This window comes from Hylobates moloch, unplaced genomic scaffold, assembly GCF_009828535.3.
Source record: "Hylobates moloch isolate HMO894 unplaced genomic scaffold, HMol_V3 SCAFFOLD_9, whole genome shotgun sequence".
NCBI classification, from domain to species: Eukaryota; Metazoa; Chordata; class Mammalia; order Primates; family Hylobatidae; genus Hylobates; species Hylobates moloch.
Window position 1 is genome coordinate 124,553,827 of NW_026652284.1, and position 14,222 is coordinate 124,568,048.

The window sequence follows — 14,222 nt, forward strand, 5'->3', positions numbered from 1 at the left end:
TCCCCGAGTCTCTTACGGAGAGCTGGGGCCTTGAGAGGCTTTGTTGCAGGAGAGGAAATGGTCAGGGTCCCCAGGCAAGTCTGCCTTGGTCCCCAGCCAATTAAAGTCCTGGTCCCCCTAGCCACTCTCTGCAGAGCCCCTCTTGGGGAGTCTCTTCCTGCCGCCCTGATGCAAGCCCCAGTTCTGCCCCTTGTCCCTTCAGGTGGGTGCAGTGTTGGCTCTGAACCCTCTACTGCTGGCCGCACCTCCCCCTGCCCCTCCCAGGCCCCATGTTGTGGAAAGGTCAGCCATAAGGGTCAGGGGTTCCCACTCTTATGTCTCCAGCACCCCACCCTCAGCAAAGCCAGAGCCCCTGGTGTGCCCACCCTCAGATGCTGCAGTTGCATTCTCACCCACCCCTGCCCTGTTGAGGCTCCAACCCAGGAAATCAGTGGACAGCCCGGATCCGAGGGTCCACCCTGCTGGACGGAAGCGATGGGCAGAGAATAGGGTGTTGAATGGAGGTGACAGGTATGGGAAGCAGTTACTGGTGGTGATGGAGCACAGTTGGGTTAGAAGATGAGGACATTGACTTGGAGAAGAGGTCAAGGCTTGGAGGGGACAGGCAGTCTGCGGTGGTTCATCCACGAGAACATTAGACCACCAGGAATTCGGGCAGCGATGGGCGAGGGCAAAGCCACAGTGAGAGCTGCTGCTGGGTGGTTGGTGGCCGATGACACGTGCTCCAGCTGGGATGCTCATGGAGGGGAGGGAATTGGGGTCTGCGGGCCTCAGCCAGGAGCACAGGAGTGTTTGGGGGAGAGAGAAAGCAGCCCCCAGAGAGGGCTGTGGGGAGGGACAGCATGGAAGGAGGGCCTTCAGCAGGGAGGACGTGGGGTCACTGGGGACAGAGCCCCTGGGGAAGGTTTCAGGATGGGGGGGTCTGTATTCCAAAATGGTTCTGGTGGGGTTGGGGGCGAGGCATGGGGACAAGGGCGTGAGGAGTGGCCCAGAAAAGCCGGTGGGCAGACTTGGTCCCTGCTGGGCAGGAGCTTTGGAGGAGCCACAAGAGCAAGGTTGCTGCAAAACACAGCTGTAAACGCACATATGAAAGAGAAGCAGAGACCAAGGGCAAGTATCAGTGCCAGAAAATACCTGCGCCAAACATAACAACAGCTTAATATTCTGATTGTCAGAAGAAATAACTGGTATAAATGAACTTTTTACAGAACAAAGATGCTGAGACTCCAAAGGGGTTAGCAGGTGATTGACTACAGAAGAAATAAGAGATCTTATTAGGAATCAAAGACATGCTGGCTGGGCGCAGTGGCTCATCTGTAATCCCAGCACTGTGGGAGGCCAAAACGGGTGGAACCCTTGAGGTCAGGAGTTCGAGACCAGCCTGGCCAACATGGTGAAACCCCATCTCTACTAAAAATACAAAAATTAGCTGGGCGTGGTGGGGCACACACCTGTAATCCCAGCTACTTGGGAGGCTGAGGCAGGAGAATGGCATGAACCCAGGAGGTGGAGCTTGCAGTGAGCCAAGATCGCACCACTGCACTCCAGCCTGGGCAACAGAGCGAGACTCTGTCTCAAGAAAAAAACAAAAAACAACACGGCCATTTTCTCTTGATAAAGACATGAGCGGTACACATGAGCAAGGGTGGGGGTGCAGCTAAGGAGCTGCAGAGCTGGGCCTCAGGGTCCTACTCAGGCCCAGCCCAGCTTGAGCTGGGGGTGCCTGGAGACAGGATTGGACCCTGCCTCCTTCTTGCTTTCAGCAGGGCAACCCCTCAGTCTCCTGTGTCCCCCTGGCTGCATAGCAGAGAGGCCAGCAGCCCTGAAGTGGCCCAAATCCCACCCCTTTCCAGGAGGTCCAACTGCCTGACCTGCTCAGACCTTCAGCTTCAGGCAGGGGTCACTTAATTTCTCTAAACTGGAGATATAATTTTCCTTTTTTTTTTTGAGACAGAGTCTTGCTGTTGCCCAGGCTGGAGAGCAGTGGCACAATCTCGGCTCACTGCAACCTCCGCCTCCCGGGTTCACGCCATTCTCCTGCCTCAGCTTCCTGAGTAGCTGGGACTACAGGTGCCCACCACCACGCCCGGCTAATTTTTTTGTATTTTTAGTAGAGACGGGGTTTCACCGTGGTCTCGATCTTCTGACCTTGTGATCCGCCCTCCTCGGCCTCCCAAAGTGCTGGGATTACAGGCGTGAGCCATCGCGCCCGGCCAACTGGAGATATAATTTTCATATGTAAAATATCTTAAATGTAGAATTCCATCAGCTTTAAAAACACATATTCTCTTGTAACCCGCTCACCTACAGAGACACAGGATACTTCCATGCCCTACAGGATGGTCCTTCGGGGCAGGTGTAAAGTTATAAAGTAGACATTGAGGAGAGGCTAGGGGAAACTGAGAGTGAGGCCTGGGAGGAGGCAGAGACCGGGGATGTGGGGAGGAAAGAGGTGGGGGAGGAAGAGGCAGGGGCGGAGGAGGTGACTCCGGAGGAGGGGAGGGGAGGGCTTCCACCAGAGGGCAGCCGGGCCCCACCTAAGCACTGCAAGCATTCCTGGCAGCCGGGCTCACTTCTTTCCTAGCAGAGTGATGTGAGGAGGGCTCTGGAAGTGGCCGGGGGGGGGGGGGGGGGGGGGCGGGCACTGACCTGCCTGCACAGTGGAGGCCCAGTGTCGACGGCCTCCTATGCAGCCTCCTGATTCCTGATGCCGCATGAGCCTCCCCACCCTCACCTTCCTGGACCTGCCCATGGTGTGGCTTCCTGCTGTCCCAGCTGCTGGGAGTCGTCGCCAGCAGCCTTGAGGGATGGCTGCCGCTGCAGAGCCCCTCGCCCAGGGCCACACCCTCCTAGGGGTGGCCACACCTGGTGACTGATGGAGGCCCTGGCATTCCTGCCTGAGGCAGGACAACCTTGATGGGCGATCTCGGCTCAGGCCTTTTGGGGGCCAGCAGGGGCCATTGCTCCTGGGTGGCCATCACTCCTCCCTCGGCCTCATCTGACCTCCCCGCCCTCCCTCCACAGATGTCCATCCCTGGGGCAGTCTTGTAAATATCCTAAAGCTCCAAACTCAGGCTCAGACTCCCTTCCCAGAGCTTCATTCTGCTCCCTCCAATGGAATGTGATCTTTCCAGCCAAGTTCACACTCCTGTCCCCACTTCCACCCCTAGCCCCCATGCTCCCCTACCCCAGGTTCCCTGAAGGCATTTGGGCCTGACGGTCCTCTCCACACTCTCCTGTTAGCTGAAAAGTCCCTGGGGGCAGTGCCTCTGCAACAACCGTTTCTACTCCTCACCCTGGCCCAGCCGTCCTGGGCTTCTTCTCATGCCTATTCACCCTGCGGGGAGGCCCAAGGCTCCTTCCAGGAACCCCATCATCTCCTTGCCCTCTCCCACCCTCAGCTCCTCTGCCCTGGTGTTCTCACTCCAACACCTCCAGCCCAGCAGAGCCTTCGGCCCCACCACGTCTCTCTGACTATGGCCGCTAATCTCATGGAGCCCCAGGAATCGTTCCTCCGGGCATAGCTCTTGAGGTGCCCCTCCGATATTGACCTGGGTCCGGCTGTGGGCATCAGCAAGATTGGTGCAAGCCAAGGCTGTGACCACACACACCACGGGGTGACTCCAGAGCTCTCGCTCGCTTTGGGATGCCTGCAGCTACGGCCGGCAAGAGCTCAGACGGGGCCGCTGAGGACAGGCCACGCAGAGCGTTTCTGTGGGACAGGTGCTACAGATGGTCCAGTCCCAGCAGACCTCCCAGCCAAATGCAGTCACACAAGTAACCCCAGCTACAATGCTTGGGGTAGAACTGCCCCACGGAGCCAGTCAGCCTGCACGATCCGATAAATAATAAGTTACTACTGGCTGGGCACGGTGGCTCACGCCTGTAATCCCAGCACTGTGGGAGGCCGAGGCGGACAGATCACCTAAGGTCAGGCATTCAAAAGCAGCCTGGCCAATATGGTGAAACCCTGTCTCTATTAAAACACAAAAATTAGGCCGGGTGCAAGTGGCTCATGCCTGTAATCCCAGCACTTTGGGAGGCCGAGGTGGGCGGATCACCTGAGGTCGGGAGTTCGAGACCAGCCTGACCAACATGGAGAAACCCCATCTCTACTACAAATACAAAATTAGCCAGGCATGGTAGGGCATGCCTGTAATCCCAGCTACTTGGGAGGCTGAGGCAGAAGAATCACTTGAACCTGGGGGGCGGAGGTTGCGGTGAGCCAAGATGGCCACTGCACTCCAGCCTGGGCAACAAGAGCGAAACTCCATCTCAAAAAAAAAAAAAAAATTAGCCGGGCACAGTGGCTCACACCTGGAATCCCAGAACTTTGGGAGGCTGAGGAAGGTGGATCACCTGAGATCAGGAGTTCGAGACCAGCCTGGCCAACATAATGAAACCCCATCTCTACAAAAATACAAAAAAATTAGCTGGGCGTGGTGGCGGGTGCCTATAATCCCAGCTACTAGGGAGGCTGAGGCAGAAGAATCGCTTGATCGGCCGGGCGCGGTGGCTCACGCTTGTAATCCCAGCACTTTGGGAGGCTGAGGCGGGCGGATCACGAGGTCAGGAGATCGAGACCACGGTGAAACCCTGTCTCTACTAAAAATACAAAAAAAATTAGCCGGGCGTGGTGGTGGGCGCCTGTAGTCCCAGCTACTCGGAGAGGCTGAGGCAGGAGAATGGCGTGAACCCGGGAGGCAGAGCTTGCAGTGAGCCGAGATTGCGCCACTGCACTCCAGCCTGGGCGACAGAGCGAGACTCCGTCTCATAAAAAGAATCGCTTGAGCCCGGGAGGCAGAGGTTGCAGTGAACCGAGATCACACCATTGCACTCCAGCCTGGGCAACAAGAGAGAAACTCCATCTCAAAAAAAAAAACTGGCCTGTAACCACGCTTTGGGAGGCCAAGGCAGGTGAATCACAAGGTCAGAGACCAAGACCATCCTGGTTAGATAAACCTGCCTCTATTAAAAAAAAAACAGGGTCTCATCCTGTTGTCCAGGCTGTAGTGCAGTGGTACAATCACAGCTCACAGCTCACTGCAGCCTCGACCTCTTGGGCTCAAGTGACCCTGCCACCTCAGCTGCAGGTGCATGTCACTGTACCCAGCTAATTTAAAACAGTTGGCCAGGCGCGGTGGCTCACGCCTGTAATCCCAGCACTTTGGGAGGCCGAGGCAGGCAGATCACTCGAGGTCCGGGGTTCAAGACCAGCCTGGGCAACATGGTGAAACTCTATCTCTACTAGAAAAAAAAAAAATACAAAAATTAGTCCAGTCTGGTAATGCATGCCTGTAATCCCAGCTACTGGGGAGACTGAGGCAGGAGAATCACTTGAACCCAGGAGGCGGAGATTGCAGTGAGCTGGGATCACACCCAGTGCACTCCAGCCTGGGCGACAGATCAAGACTCCGTCTCAAAAAAAAAAATTTTTTTTTTTTGCAGAGACGAGGTATCACTATGTTGCCCAGGCTGGGCTTGAACTCCTGGGCTCAAGGGAGCCTCCTGCTTTGTCCTCTTGAAGTGCTAGGATTACAGTTGTGAGCCACTGAGCCCGGCCTGTCTTCCATGCCTACGGCTCCTTTGTCACAATTAAGACACCCACATTGGGCTGGGCCCAGTGGCTCACACCTGTAATCCCAGCACTTTGGGAGGCCGAGGCAGGTGGATCACCTGAGGTCAGGAGTTCGAGACCAGCCTGGCCAACATGGTGAAACCCCATCTCTACTAAAAATATAAAAAAACTAGCATGGTGGTGGGCACCTGAAATCCCAGCTACTCAGGAGGCTGAGGCAGAATTGCTTGAACTCAGGAGATGGAGGTTGCGGTGAGCTGACACGGCACCACTGCACTCCAGTCTCAGCGACAGAGTGAGACTCCGTCAAAAAAAAAAAGAAAAAAGAAACCAACCTTGATATGTTACTGCTAACTCCAGGCTTTATTTGTTTTTTGTTTTTTGTTTTTTTTTTTTTGAGACGGAGTCTCGTTCTCGTTCTGTCACCCAGGCTGGAGTGCAGTGGCGCGATCTCGGCTCACTGCAAGCTCCGTCCTGCCTCAGCCTCTCCGAGTAGCTGGGACTACAGGCGCCCGCCACTACGCCCGGCTAATTTTTTGTATTTTTAGTAGAGACGGGGTTTCACCATGGTCTCGGTCTCGATCTCCTGACCTCGTGATCCGCCCGCCTTGGCCTCCCAAAGTGCTGGGATTACAAGCGTGAGCCACTGCGCCCGGCCATCTCCAGGCTTTATTTGGATTTCACTAGTTTTTCCATCTACATCCTTTGTCTGTTACAGAAATCAATTCAAGATACGACTTTGCTTTTAGCTATCACGTCTCTTTAGTCTCCTGTGGTCTGTGACGATTTCTCAGTCTTTCCCCATTTTTCATGACCTTGACAGTTTTGAGGAGCACTGCTCGATTTTTTTTTTTTTTTTTTTTTTTTTGAGACGGAGTCTCGCTTTGTCCCCCAGGCTGGAGTGCAGTGGCGCGATCTCGGCTCACTGCAAGCTCCGCCTCCCGGGTTCACGCCATTCTCCTGCCTCAGCCTCTCCGAGTAGCTGGGACTACAGGCGCCCGCCACCACGCCCGGCTAATTTTCTATCTTTAGTAGAGACGAGGTTTCGCCATGTTGGCCAGGCTGGTCTCGAACTCCCGACCTTGTGATCCACCTGCCTCGGCCTCCCAAACTGCTGGGATTATAGGCATGAGCCTCCACGCCTAGCCCTTTTTCTTTTCTTTTTTTTTTTTTTTTTTTGAGACAGAGTTTTGCTCTTGTTGCTAAGGCTGGAGTGCAGCGGCATGGTCTGGGCTCACTGCAACCTCTGCCTCCTGGGTTCAAGCGATTCTTCTGCCTCAGCCTCCCGAGTAGCTGGGATTACAGGAGCCCACCACCATGCCCAGCTAATTTTTGTATTTTTGGTAGAGATGGGACTTCACCATGTTGGCCAAGCTGGTCTCGAACCCCTGAGCTCAGGTGATCCACCCACCTCGATGCCCCAAAGTGCTGGGATTACAGGCGTGAGCCACCGGGCCCGGCCAACTACCCTTGTTTGACCCAACTGACTGCCTACTCCACACCTCCATCTAAGCAGCAAACCTTTGCTATAGAAAAACAACCACATCCACTGACCCTTTGTATATATGACACGCATATCAATTGAGCACCCCACACTGCCTGACAGTCTTCCTATACTTTCTCTATCCAGTGACTCTCCTGCTCCCTGGGAAGACTATTTAACGCCTTGTCTTTTTGACTTAAAACCTGCTAATCCCCTCCACCTTCAAAGCTAATAACCTTCTTTTTTTTTTTTTGAAACGGAGTCTCCCTCTGTCGCCCAGGCTGGAGTGCAGTGGTGCCATCTTGGCTCACTGCAAACTCTGCCTCCCAGGTTCACGCCATTTTCCTGCCTCAGCCTCCCCAGTAGCTGGGACTACAGGTGCCCACTACCACGCCCGGCTAATTTTTTTTTTTTGTATTTTTAGTAGAGACGGGGTTTCACTGTGTTAGCCAGGATGGTCTCGATCTCCTGACCTCGTGATCTGCCTGCCTTGGCCTCCCAAAGTGCTGGGATTACAGGCATGAGCCACCGCGCCCGGCCAACCATTTTTTTTTTTTTTTTTTTTGAGACGGAGTCTCGTTCTGTCGCCCAGGCTGGAGTGCAGTGGCGCAATCTCGGCTCACTGCAAGCTCCGCCTCCTGGGTTCATGCCATTCTCCTGCCTCAGCCTCTCCAAGTAGCTGGGACTACAGGCGCCCACCACCACGCCCGGCTAATTTTTTGTATTTTTAGTAGAGACGGGGTTTCACCGTGGTCTCGAACTCCTGACCTCGTGATCTGCCTGCCTCGGCCTCCGAAAGTGTTAGGATGACAGATGTGAGCCACCACGCCAGGCCTATTTGTTTTTTTTTAAGAGATGGGGTCTCACTATGTTGTCTAGCTTGGTCTCAAACTCCTAGGCTCAAGCAATTCTCTTGCCTCAGCCCAGCCTCCCAAGTAGTTGAGACTACAGGTGTGCGGAACCACATCTGGCTAATTTTTGTATTTTCTGTAGAGACAAGGTTCACCATGTTACCCAGGCTGGTCTTGAACTCCTGGGTTCAAGCAGTCCACCTGCTTTAGCCTCCCAAACTGCTAGCATCACAGGCGCAAGCTGCAGTGTTCGGCCTAATCATCTTATTAACTAGAATCACACTTGCCAGCAACTGTTAGAAAACTCCAAATAGGCTAGGCGCGGTGGCTCATGCTTGTAATCCTAACACTTTAGGACACCGAGGCAGGTGGATCAAATAGGCCTGGCGTGGTGGCTCACATCTGTCATCCTAACACTTTCGGAGGCCGAGGCAAGCAGATCACGAGGTCAGGAGTTTGAGACCAGCCTGGCCAGCATGGTGAAACTCTGTCTCTACTGAAAATACAAAAATTAGCCAGGCATGGTGGCAGGCACCTGTAATCCCAGCTATTCAGGACACTGAGGCAGGAGAATCACTTGGAACAGGAAGGCAGAGGTTGCAGTGAGCCGAGATCACAGCACTGCACTCCAGCCTGGGCAAAAGAGCGAAACTCCATCTCGACGACAACAACAACAACAAATGTAAATTACAGTAGCTTAAACTGGAAATTTGTCTCTTTCACATAGAGTCCAGTAGAAGCCATGCAGGACTAGTAGGGCAACTCCACAATCATAGAGCTCCCCAATTCTATCGGTTTGTTTGTTTGTTTTGAGACAGAGTAATTGCAGCACTTTGGGAGGCTGAGGCGGATCACCTGAGGTCAGGAGTTCAAGACCAGCCTGGCCTATGTGGTTGAAACCTTGTCTCTATTAAAAATACAAAAATTAGCCGGGTGGGATGGCACATGCCTGTAATCCCAGGTACTCGGGAGGCTGAGGCAGGAGAATTGCTTGAGCCCAGGAAGCAGAGGTTGCAGTGAGCCGAGATCGCCACTGCGCTGCAGCCTGGGTGACAGAGCGAGACTTGGTCTCGATAAATAAATAATAAATAAAATCTCTGTTGGGCCATGCGCACCTGCACACCAACAAGCAAGACGTTCCTCCTGCAAGCTGTCCCCTGGTCTCTGCTCATGACAGTGAAACTTCCTGTGTGAGCTTTACTCTCCTCTCCTTTCCGCCCTCTCTCCCTCCCTTCTCCCCTCCCCAGCTCTGTGCTGCTGAGGCCCCTTCTTGAGGCTGTTCCTGCAGAGGTGTTCGTGCCTCTTATGAGTCCCCATCTTACTCAACATGGGTTCCTGCTTCCTCTGGGTCCTCTTCCCCCGTGGCCCCTTGTCTGCCTGTGTCTGATGCCGGAGCTCCATCCTTGTCCCTCCTCCTGTTCTCCCCCATCTTCTGCGTTGCCAGGGACATCTCATCTAGTGCTTCAGCTTTGGGGACCTCCCAGGGCATGATGGTTTCAGGTCTGTGCTTCCCCTTTCCTTTCTCCCCAGGGCCTTTCTGCCTTTTCGAAATCTCCCCAGCAAGGTCCCGTGAGCTCCTCAGGCCTTGTCTAACTCAGAACTCCCGACTGCCAACCCCTCTCCCCATGGCCCCCAGCCCCAGTGCCCAGGCCAGAAACTCTGGACTCCCCTGAGTCACTTTTCTTTTTTTTTTTTTTTGAGACGGAGTCTTGCTCTGTCGCCCAGGCTGGAGTGCAGTGGCGCAATCTCGGCTCACTGCAAGCTCCGCCTCCCGGGTTCACGCCATTCTCCTGCCTCAGCCTCTCCGAGCAGCTGGGACTACAGGCGCCCGCCACCACGCCCAGCTAATTTTTTGTATTTTTTAGTAGAGACGGGGTTTCACCGTGGTCTTGATCTCATGACCTCGTGATCCGCCCGCCTCGGCCTCCCAAAGTGCTGGGATTACAAGCGTGAGCCACCGTGCCCGGCCTCCCCTGAGTCACTTTTCTTCCCAGCCCACTTCCTGCCCATCCACGGGAGCCGGAGCTCAGAACTGCCTGTGGTCCTTGCTCCTCTCTCTTCCCCTCTGCCCCTCTGGCTTCCTTTCCTCCCTGCACAATTCCTGCAGCCTCCTGGCCTTTCCCCACCACTCCCTCCCTGGGTCTTAGTGCATCTCTGCTAACAGCTCTCCAGCAGATTCCCATGGCACACAGGACTAAAGCTCTGAGCTATGGCCTCCAAGGACGCTGCCTACCCTTCCCACCTCATCTCAGGCCTCCTTCTCCCTTGTCCTCTCTACTCTGACCAGCCCAATCCCCTTGCAGCTTCTCCAGCACACCCAGCTCAGTCCTGTATCACGCCCTTGTGTTGTGCGTGCTCTCTGCCTGGGATGCCCTTCCCCCAAAGCTCCCCAGCCAGAGGGACCCTGCCCCTCCAACCACTCTTCATTCTGGGTCCCTCTTAGATCACCAGCTCCAGGGAGGAAGGACTTTGCCTGCCAGAGTGAAACGGAGCCCTCAACCCAAACCTAAGTTTGGTGCTGCCACTCTAGGACACCTTGAGCCCCATCTTCTGGGGAGTGGGGGTCCCTGCACTTGTGCTGTTAATAACAATTGCTCCCAGGGATTACCTAAAGCCACTTCAGTAGCCCCCAGATCCTGCCCCAGAGATGGGCCAGGGTGCCTGTGTGCCCAGTGAGTTTTGAGCAGCCTTGGGATTGGGGGTCAAGCAGAGACTCTAAGTCACGGTTCCAGGCAGAACTGGCTTCATAAGCCTGCAACCTGGGCAGTCACACAGGGCCCCAGGCTCAGAAAGGCCCCATACTTGGGTTTTTGTTGCTGTTGTTGTTGTTGTCGTTGTTGTTTTGGGACAGAGTCTCGCTCTGTCGCCCAGGCTGGAGTGCAATGGCACGATCTCCGCTCACCGCAACCTCCGCCTCCCAGGTTCAAGCGATTCTATTCCTTCAGCCACCCGAGTAGCTGAGATTACAGGCATGCACCACCACACCCAGCTAATTTTATATTTTTAGTAGAGATGGGGTTTCACCGTGTTGGCCGGGGTGGTCTCGAACTCCTGACCTCAGATGATCCGCCCACCTCGGCCAGTGCTGGGATGACAGGCGTGAGCCACCATGCCCAGTCTATCTTGAAATTCTTAATAACTTTATTTTTATTTTTATTGTTTGTTTTATTAGAGACTGGGGTCTCGCTATGTTGTCCAGGCTGGCCTTGAACTCCTGGGTTTAAGCTGTCTTCCCATCTCAGCCTCCTGAGCAGCTGGGACTACAGGTATACACCACTGCACCCCACTTAATAACTTTCTAACAATGGGCTCCAAATTTTCATTTGGCATAGAGCCCTGCAAATTATGTAGCTGCTCCTGGTTGCAAGGACATTCAGATGGTAATGCCTGAGGATCCAGAGAGCCAGGTGCTGCTTTCCCTGGGACCCCATGGCCCACAGCCTTCTCGGCTTCCACAACAGCCCCCAGCACTCAGGAGGCCTCAGGTGCTACAGTGAGAGCTGGGGGATCCACTGGACAGGGAAGCACAGGCCTGGGCTTCCAGCGGGCACGGCGAGCAGGTGTCAGGGGCACGGGCCTGGGGTTCCAGCGGGCACAGCGAGTGGGTGTCAGGGCACTGCACATCCTCCCTCCTAGGAGGCCCTGCACCCTGGCCCGGGACTCTCGCGCCCACCCCCTTGGAGGCAAGTGGCAGCAGCTTTGTGGGTACTGGGGCAAGCACGCACCCCAGGCACAGGGCTTGTTCTCTGGCCGCACCCCACCCCATTGCTGGTTGGAGTAGCAGCAGGCACCGGGTCCAGAATGGGCCAGATTCTGACTCCTAGATTCCACGCATTGGTCAGTACCTCTGAGGTCAGGTAGGACAAGTTAAGTGCTGCTGGCTAAGAGGGGACGGAGTTCCCAGCCTCTCTGGTGATGGGCCGAACCTGAGAGGCCTGGCTATATGCCATCCCTTGCTCTCAGCTGTTCCTGTCTTCCAACCCAAGCTGTGGGGTTTGCTTCAGTCAGCTGGAAGGCACAGGCTCTCTGAGGTCCTAGGAGTGCTCGACAGTGGAAGACCTGGGCACCAGAGGGCCTCCCCTGCCCCCTAAAATGACCCGTGTGGAAGCTGAGGCAGCTTTATTGAAAGGAAGGCCAGTGAGTGAGACTCACATTTGATCTGCCCGAGTGGGACTGGGAGGTTACGGAGAACGCAGTCCCGGGGTGGGGGAGGCCCTCAGAGTCACACCTCCAGGTTGGACTGAGAGGAGCCGGGCTTGTGACCCACGGGGTTCCCACGCATCACAGTGCCCGCGCTAGGGGGTGGCCAGTGGCGAACCACGTGCCGGTAGGAGGTGGCCAGGTAGTCGAAGTAGTTGATGTTGAGTTTCCGGGCGATGTAACGCCCCAAGTATTCCATTTGCTGTGGGAGCAGGTGGCGCTCAACTGGGGCCGGGACAGGACGGACCCGAGTCGCCGTCCAGGCGTCTCCTTCCCCTACCAGGCCGCAGCCCCAGTCCTGCCGGAAGCCCCAGCGCCCTCTCCACGGCCCCCAGCACGGAGGACCGTGTTGTATTTACCTTCTGCGTGCGGAAACGGCCCCACCCAAAGACCTTAAACAGTGATCGGTGTCATCGTGTCCCGAGGAGGGACCCACCTCGTAGTGCTCCGACAGCTGCACCAGCACCAGGGGCTCCAACCTGTGGCCACCGAGGACCAGCTGGAAGAAGCACCTTCCGTAGGCTGCGGGGAGAGTGGACTTAGCCGGCCTGACCGCCCCTCCGACCTCCCAAGCGGCCTCACCGTCCCTGGCCCACCCTCCTGGCCCGTTACCATCGGAGCTGAGCGCCAGGCGCACGTAGATCAGGTGCAAGGGGCCCTGGCACACGGTGCGGCCCTGGATGGAGAAGTGGTACACGCCGCGCGGGTGGTTCAGCACCAGGCGGCGCCGCGGCAGCGACGAGAGCACGAGCCACAGGCCCACGCCCACGCCGTACACGAGGAAGACCCAGGTCTCTTGCTTCTGCACCTGCGGGCGCCGTGGGGAGGGTCTGAGCGGCGCGGGGGCCGGCCCTCGAGGGAGGAGGGCGGTGGGGGTCGGGCCCAGGGGCTCACACCTCTCTCAGGGAGCTGAAGCTGAGCAGGACCACGCTGATGACGAAGAGCAGCATCCCCTTCCACAATGTGTCCAGGTAGTACTCGAGCACGAAGACTGGGGGAGGCGCGGCGCGTGAGGACGCCCCGGCCCTGCCCGCAGCGAGGGGTGGCGGTGCCAGGGCTTGGCCCGGACTATGGGTCCCGAGGGGCTCGCGGAGGCGGCGTCTCCGCCCCCAGGAGCACCGGCCGGCCCCACCCAGGGCCCTGGCCCTGCCCACCTGGCTCCGCCCCATTCAGGCCTTGGGCCCGTCTCCCTCTTCCCCGGACCCGCCCTTCCCCGCCCCGCCCCGCCCCCGCCCCGCCCAGCCTCGCGGGCACCATTTGGCTGCTGCTGTATGAATGGGTAGAAGCTATTGTTCTTGAGGCGCCTGGCCAGGTGGCGCTCCGGGCAGGAGAGTCCTAGGGACCAGAGCTGGAAGCGCCAGCCGATGGAGGTCGTGGGCAGGCTGCCGGCCCGGCCCTTAGGGATCTGAGTCAGGCAGAGGTGGTCAGCCTGGCCGGTCGTTCGCTGCCGCCGCCCACTGCCCACAGCGGCACTCTGAGTGAATTTGCACTCTGAGTGAATTTGCTCACACTGAGTGAGCAAATTCTCCAGGGCTGCAGGCCCAGGAAGGAGCAGGAGCTCATAGGCCACTGACAGGGCAGCAAGGCCAGGGAGCAGCCCAGGATGGACCGCGGACGGGTTCTAGAAGTTCTAGGCAGGTTCTAGAAGGGGCTGCTCTATTGACCACCTCTTAGAGTCCTGGGTGAGGTTCTGCGGTGGGCATTAACTTCTTGGCCAGTCCATCCACTGGAGGCCCCCTGTATGGCCTGTTCACAGTCCTCATGTGAAGGGTGGATGGGTGGACACCCCAGGCCTGAGCTGGAGAGAAATTTGCAGGCGGGGACCCCTCAGTGAGCCCCACAGCTGCGTGGGGCCCCACCCCCCATCCCCCTCCCCGCCCCCCACCCCCCCCCCCTCCCCCCCCCCCCCCCCCATTCCCCCACCCTCCCCACCTCCCCACCCACATGCAATTACAGACAAGTTCACCAGTGTCCCCGAGGGCGGCACACATACACTGGACCCAGCAGTGGGCAGGCAAAGGCATGGCCACCTGCAGGCTCAAGAGCCCATGGGGCCACCCTGACCCCACAACACACAGGCTCTGGGCCAGCTGTAGCCCCAGTGGCTCCA

At 56.8% G+C, this 14,222-nt stretch overlaps 1 protein-coding gene across 1 annotated transcript; it reads right to left on the reverse strand.

The window, feature by feature from the left end:
- Nucleotides 1–12,016: 12,016 nt before the first annotated feature.
- TMEM249 (transmembrane protein 249) lies at nt 12,017–14,136 on the reverse strand. Its single transcript, XM_032760945.1, has 6 exons — nt 14,079–14,136; nt 13,367–13,645; nt 13,009–13,103; nt 12,725–12,920; nt 12,549–12,634; nt 12,017–12,314 (listed from the first exon to the last, which is right to left on the reverse strand). The coding sequence occupies exons 1-6, from the start codon at nt 14,134–14,136 to the stop codon at nt 12,135–12,137; spliced, it is 894 nt and encodes a 297-aa protein (XP_032616836.1). The 3' UTR covers nt 12,017–12,134.
- Nucleotides 14,137–14,222: the final 86 nt, after the last annotated feature.

Bases quoted from the DNA above. Each gene is read 5' to 3' on its own strand.
- TMEM249 (XM_032760945.1), bottom strand. From the start codon at position 14,136: ATGCCTTTGCCTGCCCACTGCTGGGTCCAGTGTATGTGTGCCGCCCTC. The intron at 13,646-14,078 runs GTGAACTTGTCT...CTGGGCCTGCAG, and splicing joins TGCCGCCCTCGGGGACACTG to CCCTGGAGAATTTGCTCACT. The intron at 12,921-13,008 runs GTGTGAGCCCCT...CGGCGCCCGCAG, and splicing joins GCTTCAGCTCCCTGAGAGAG to GTGCAGAAGCAAGAGACCTG.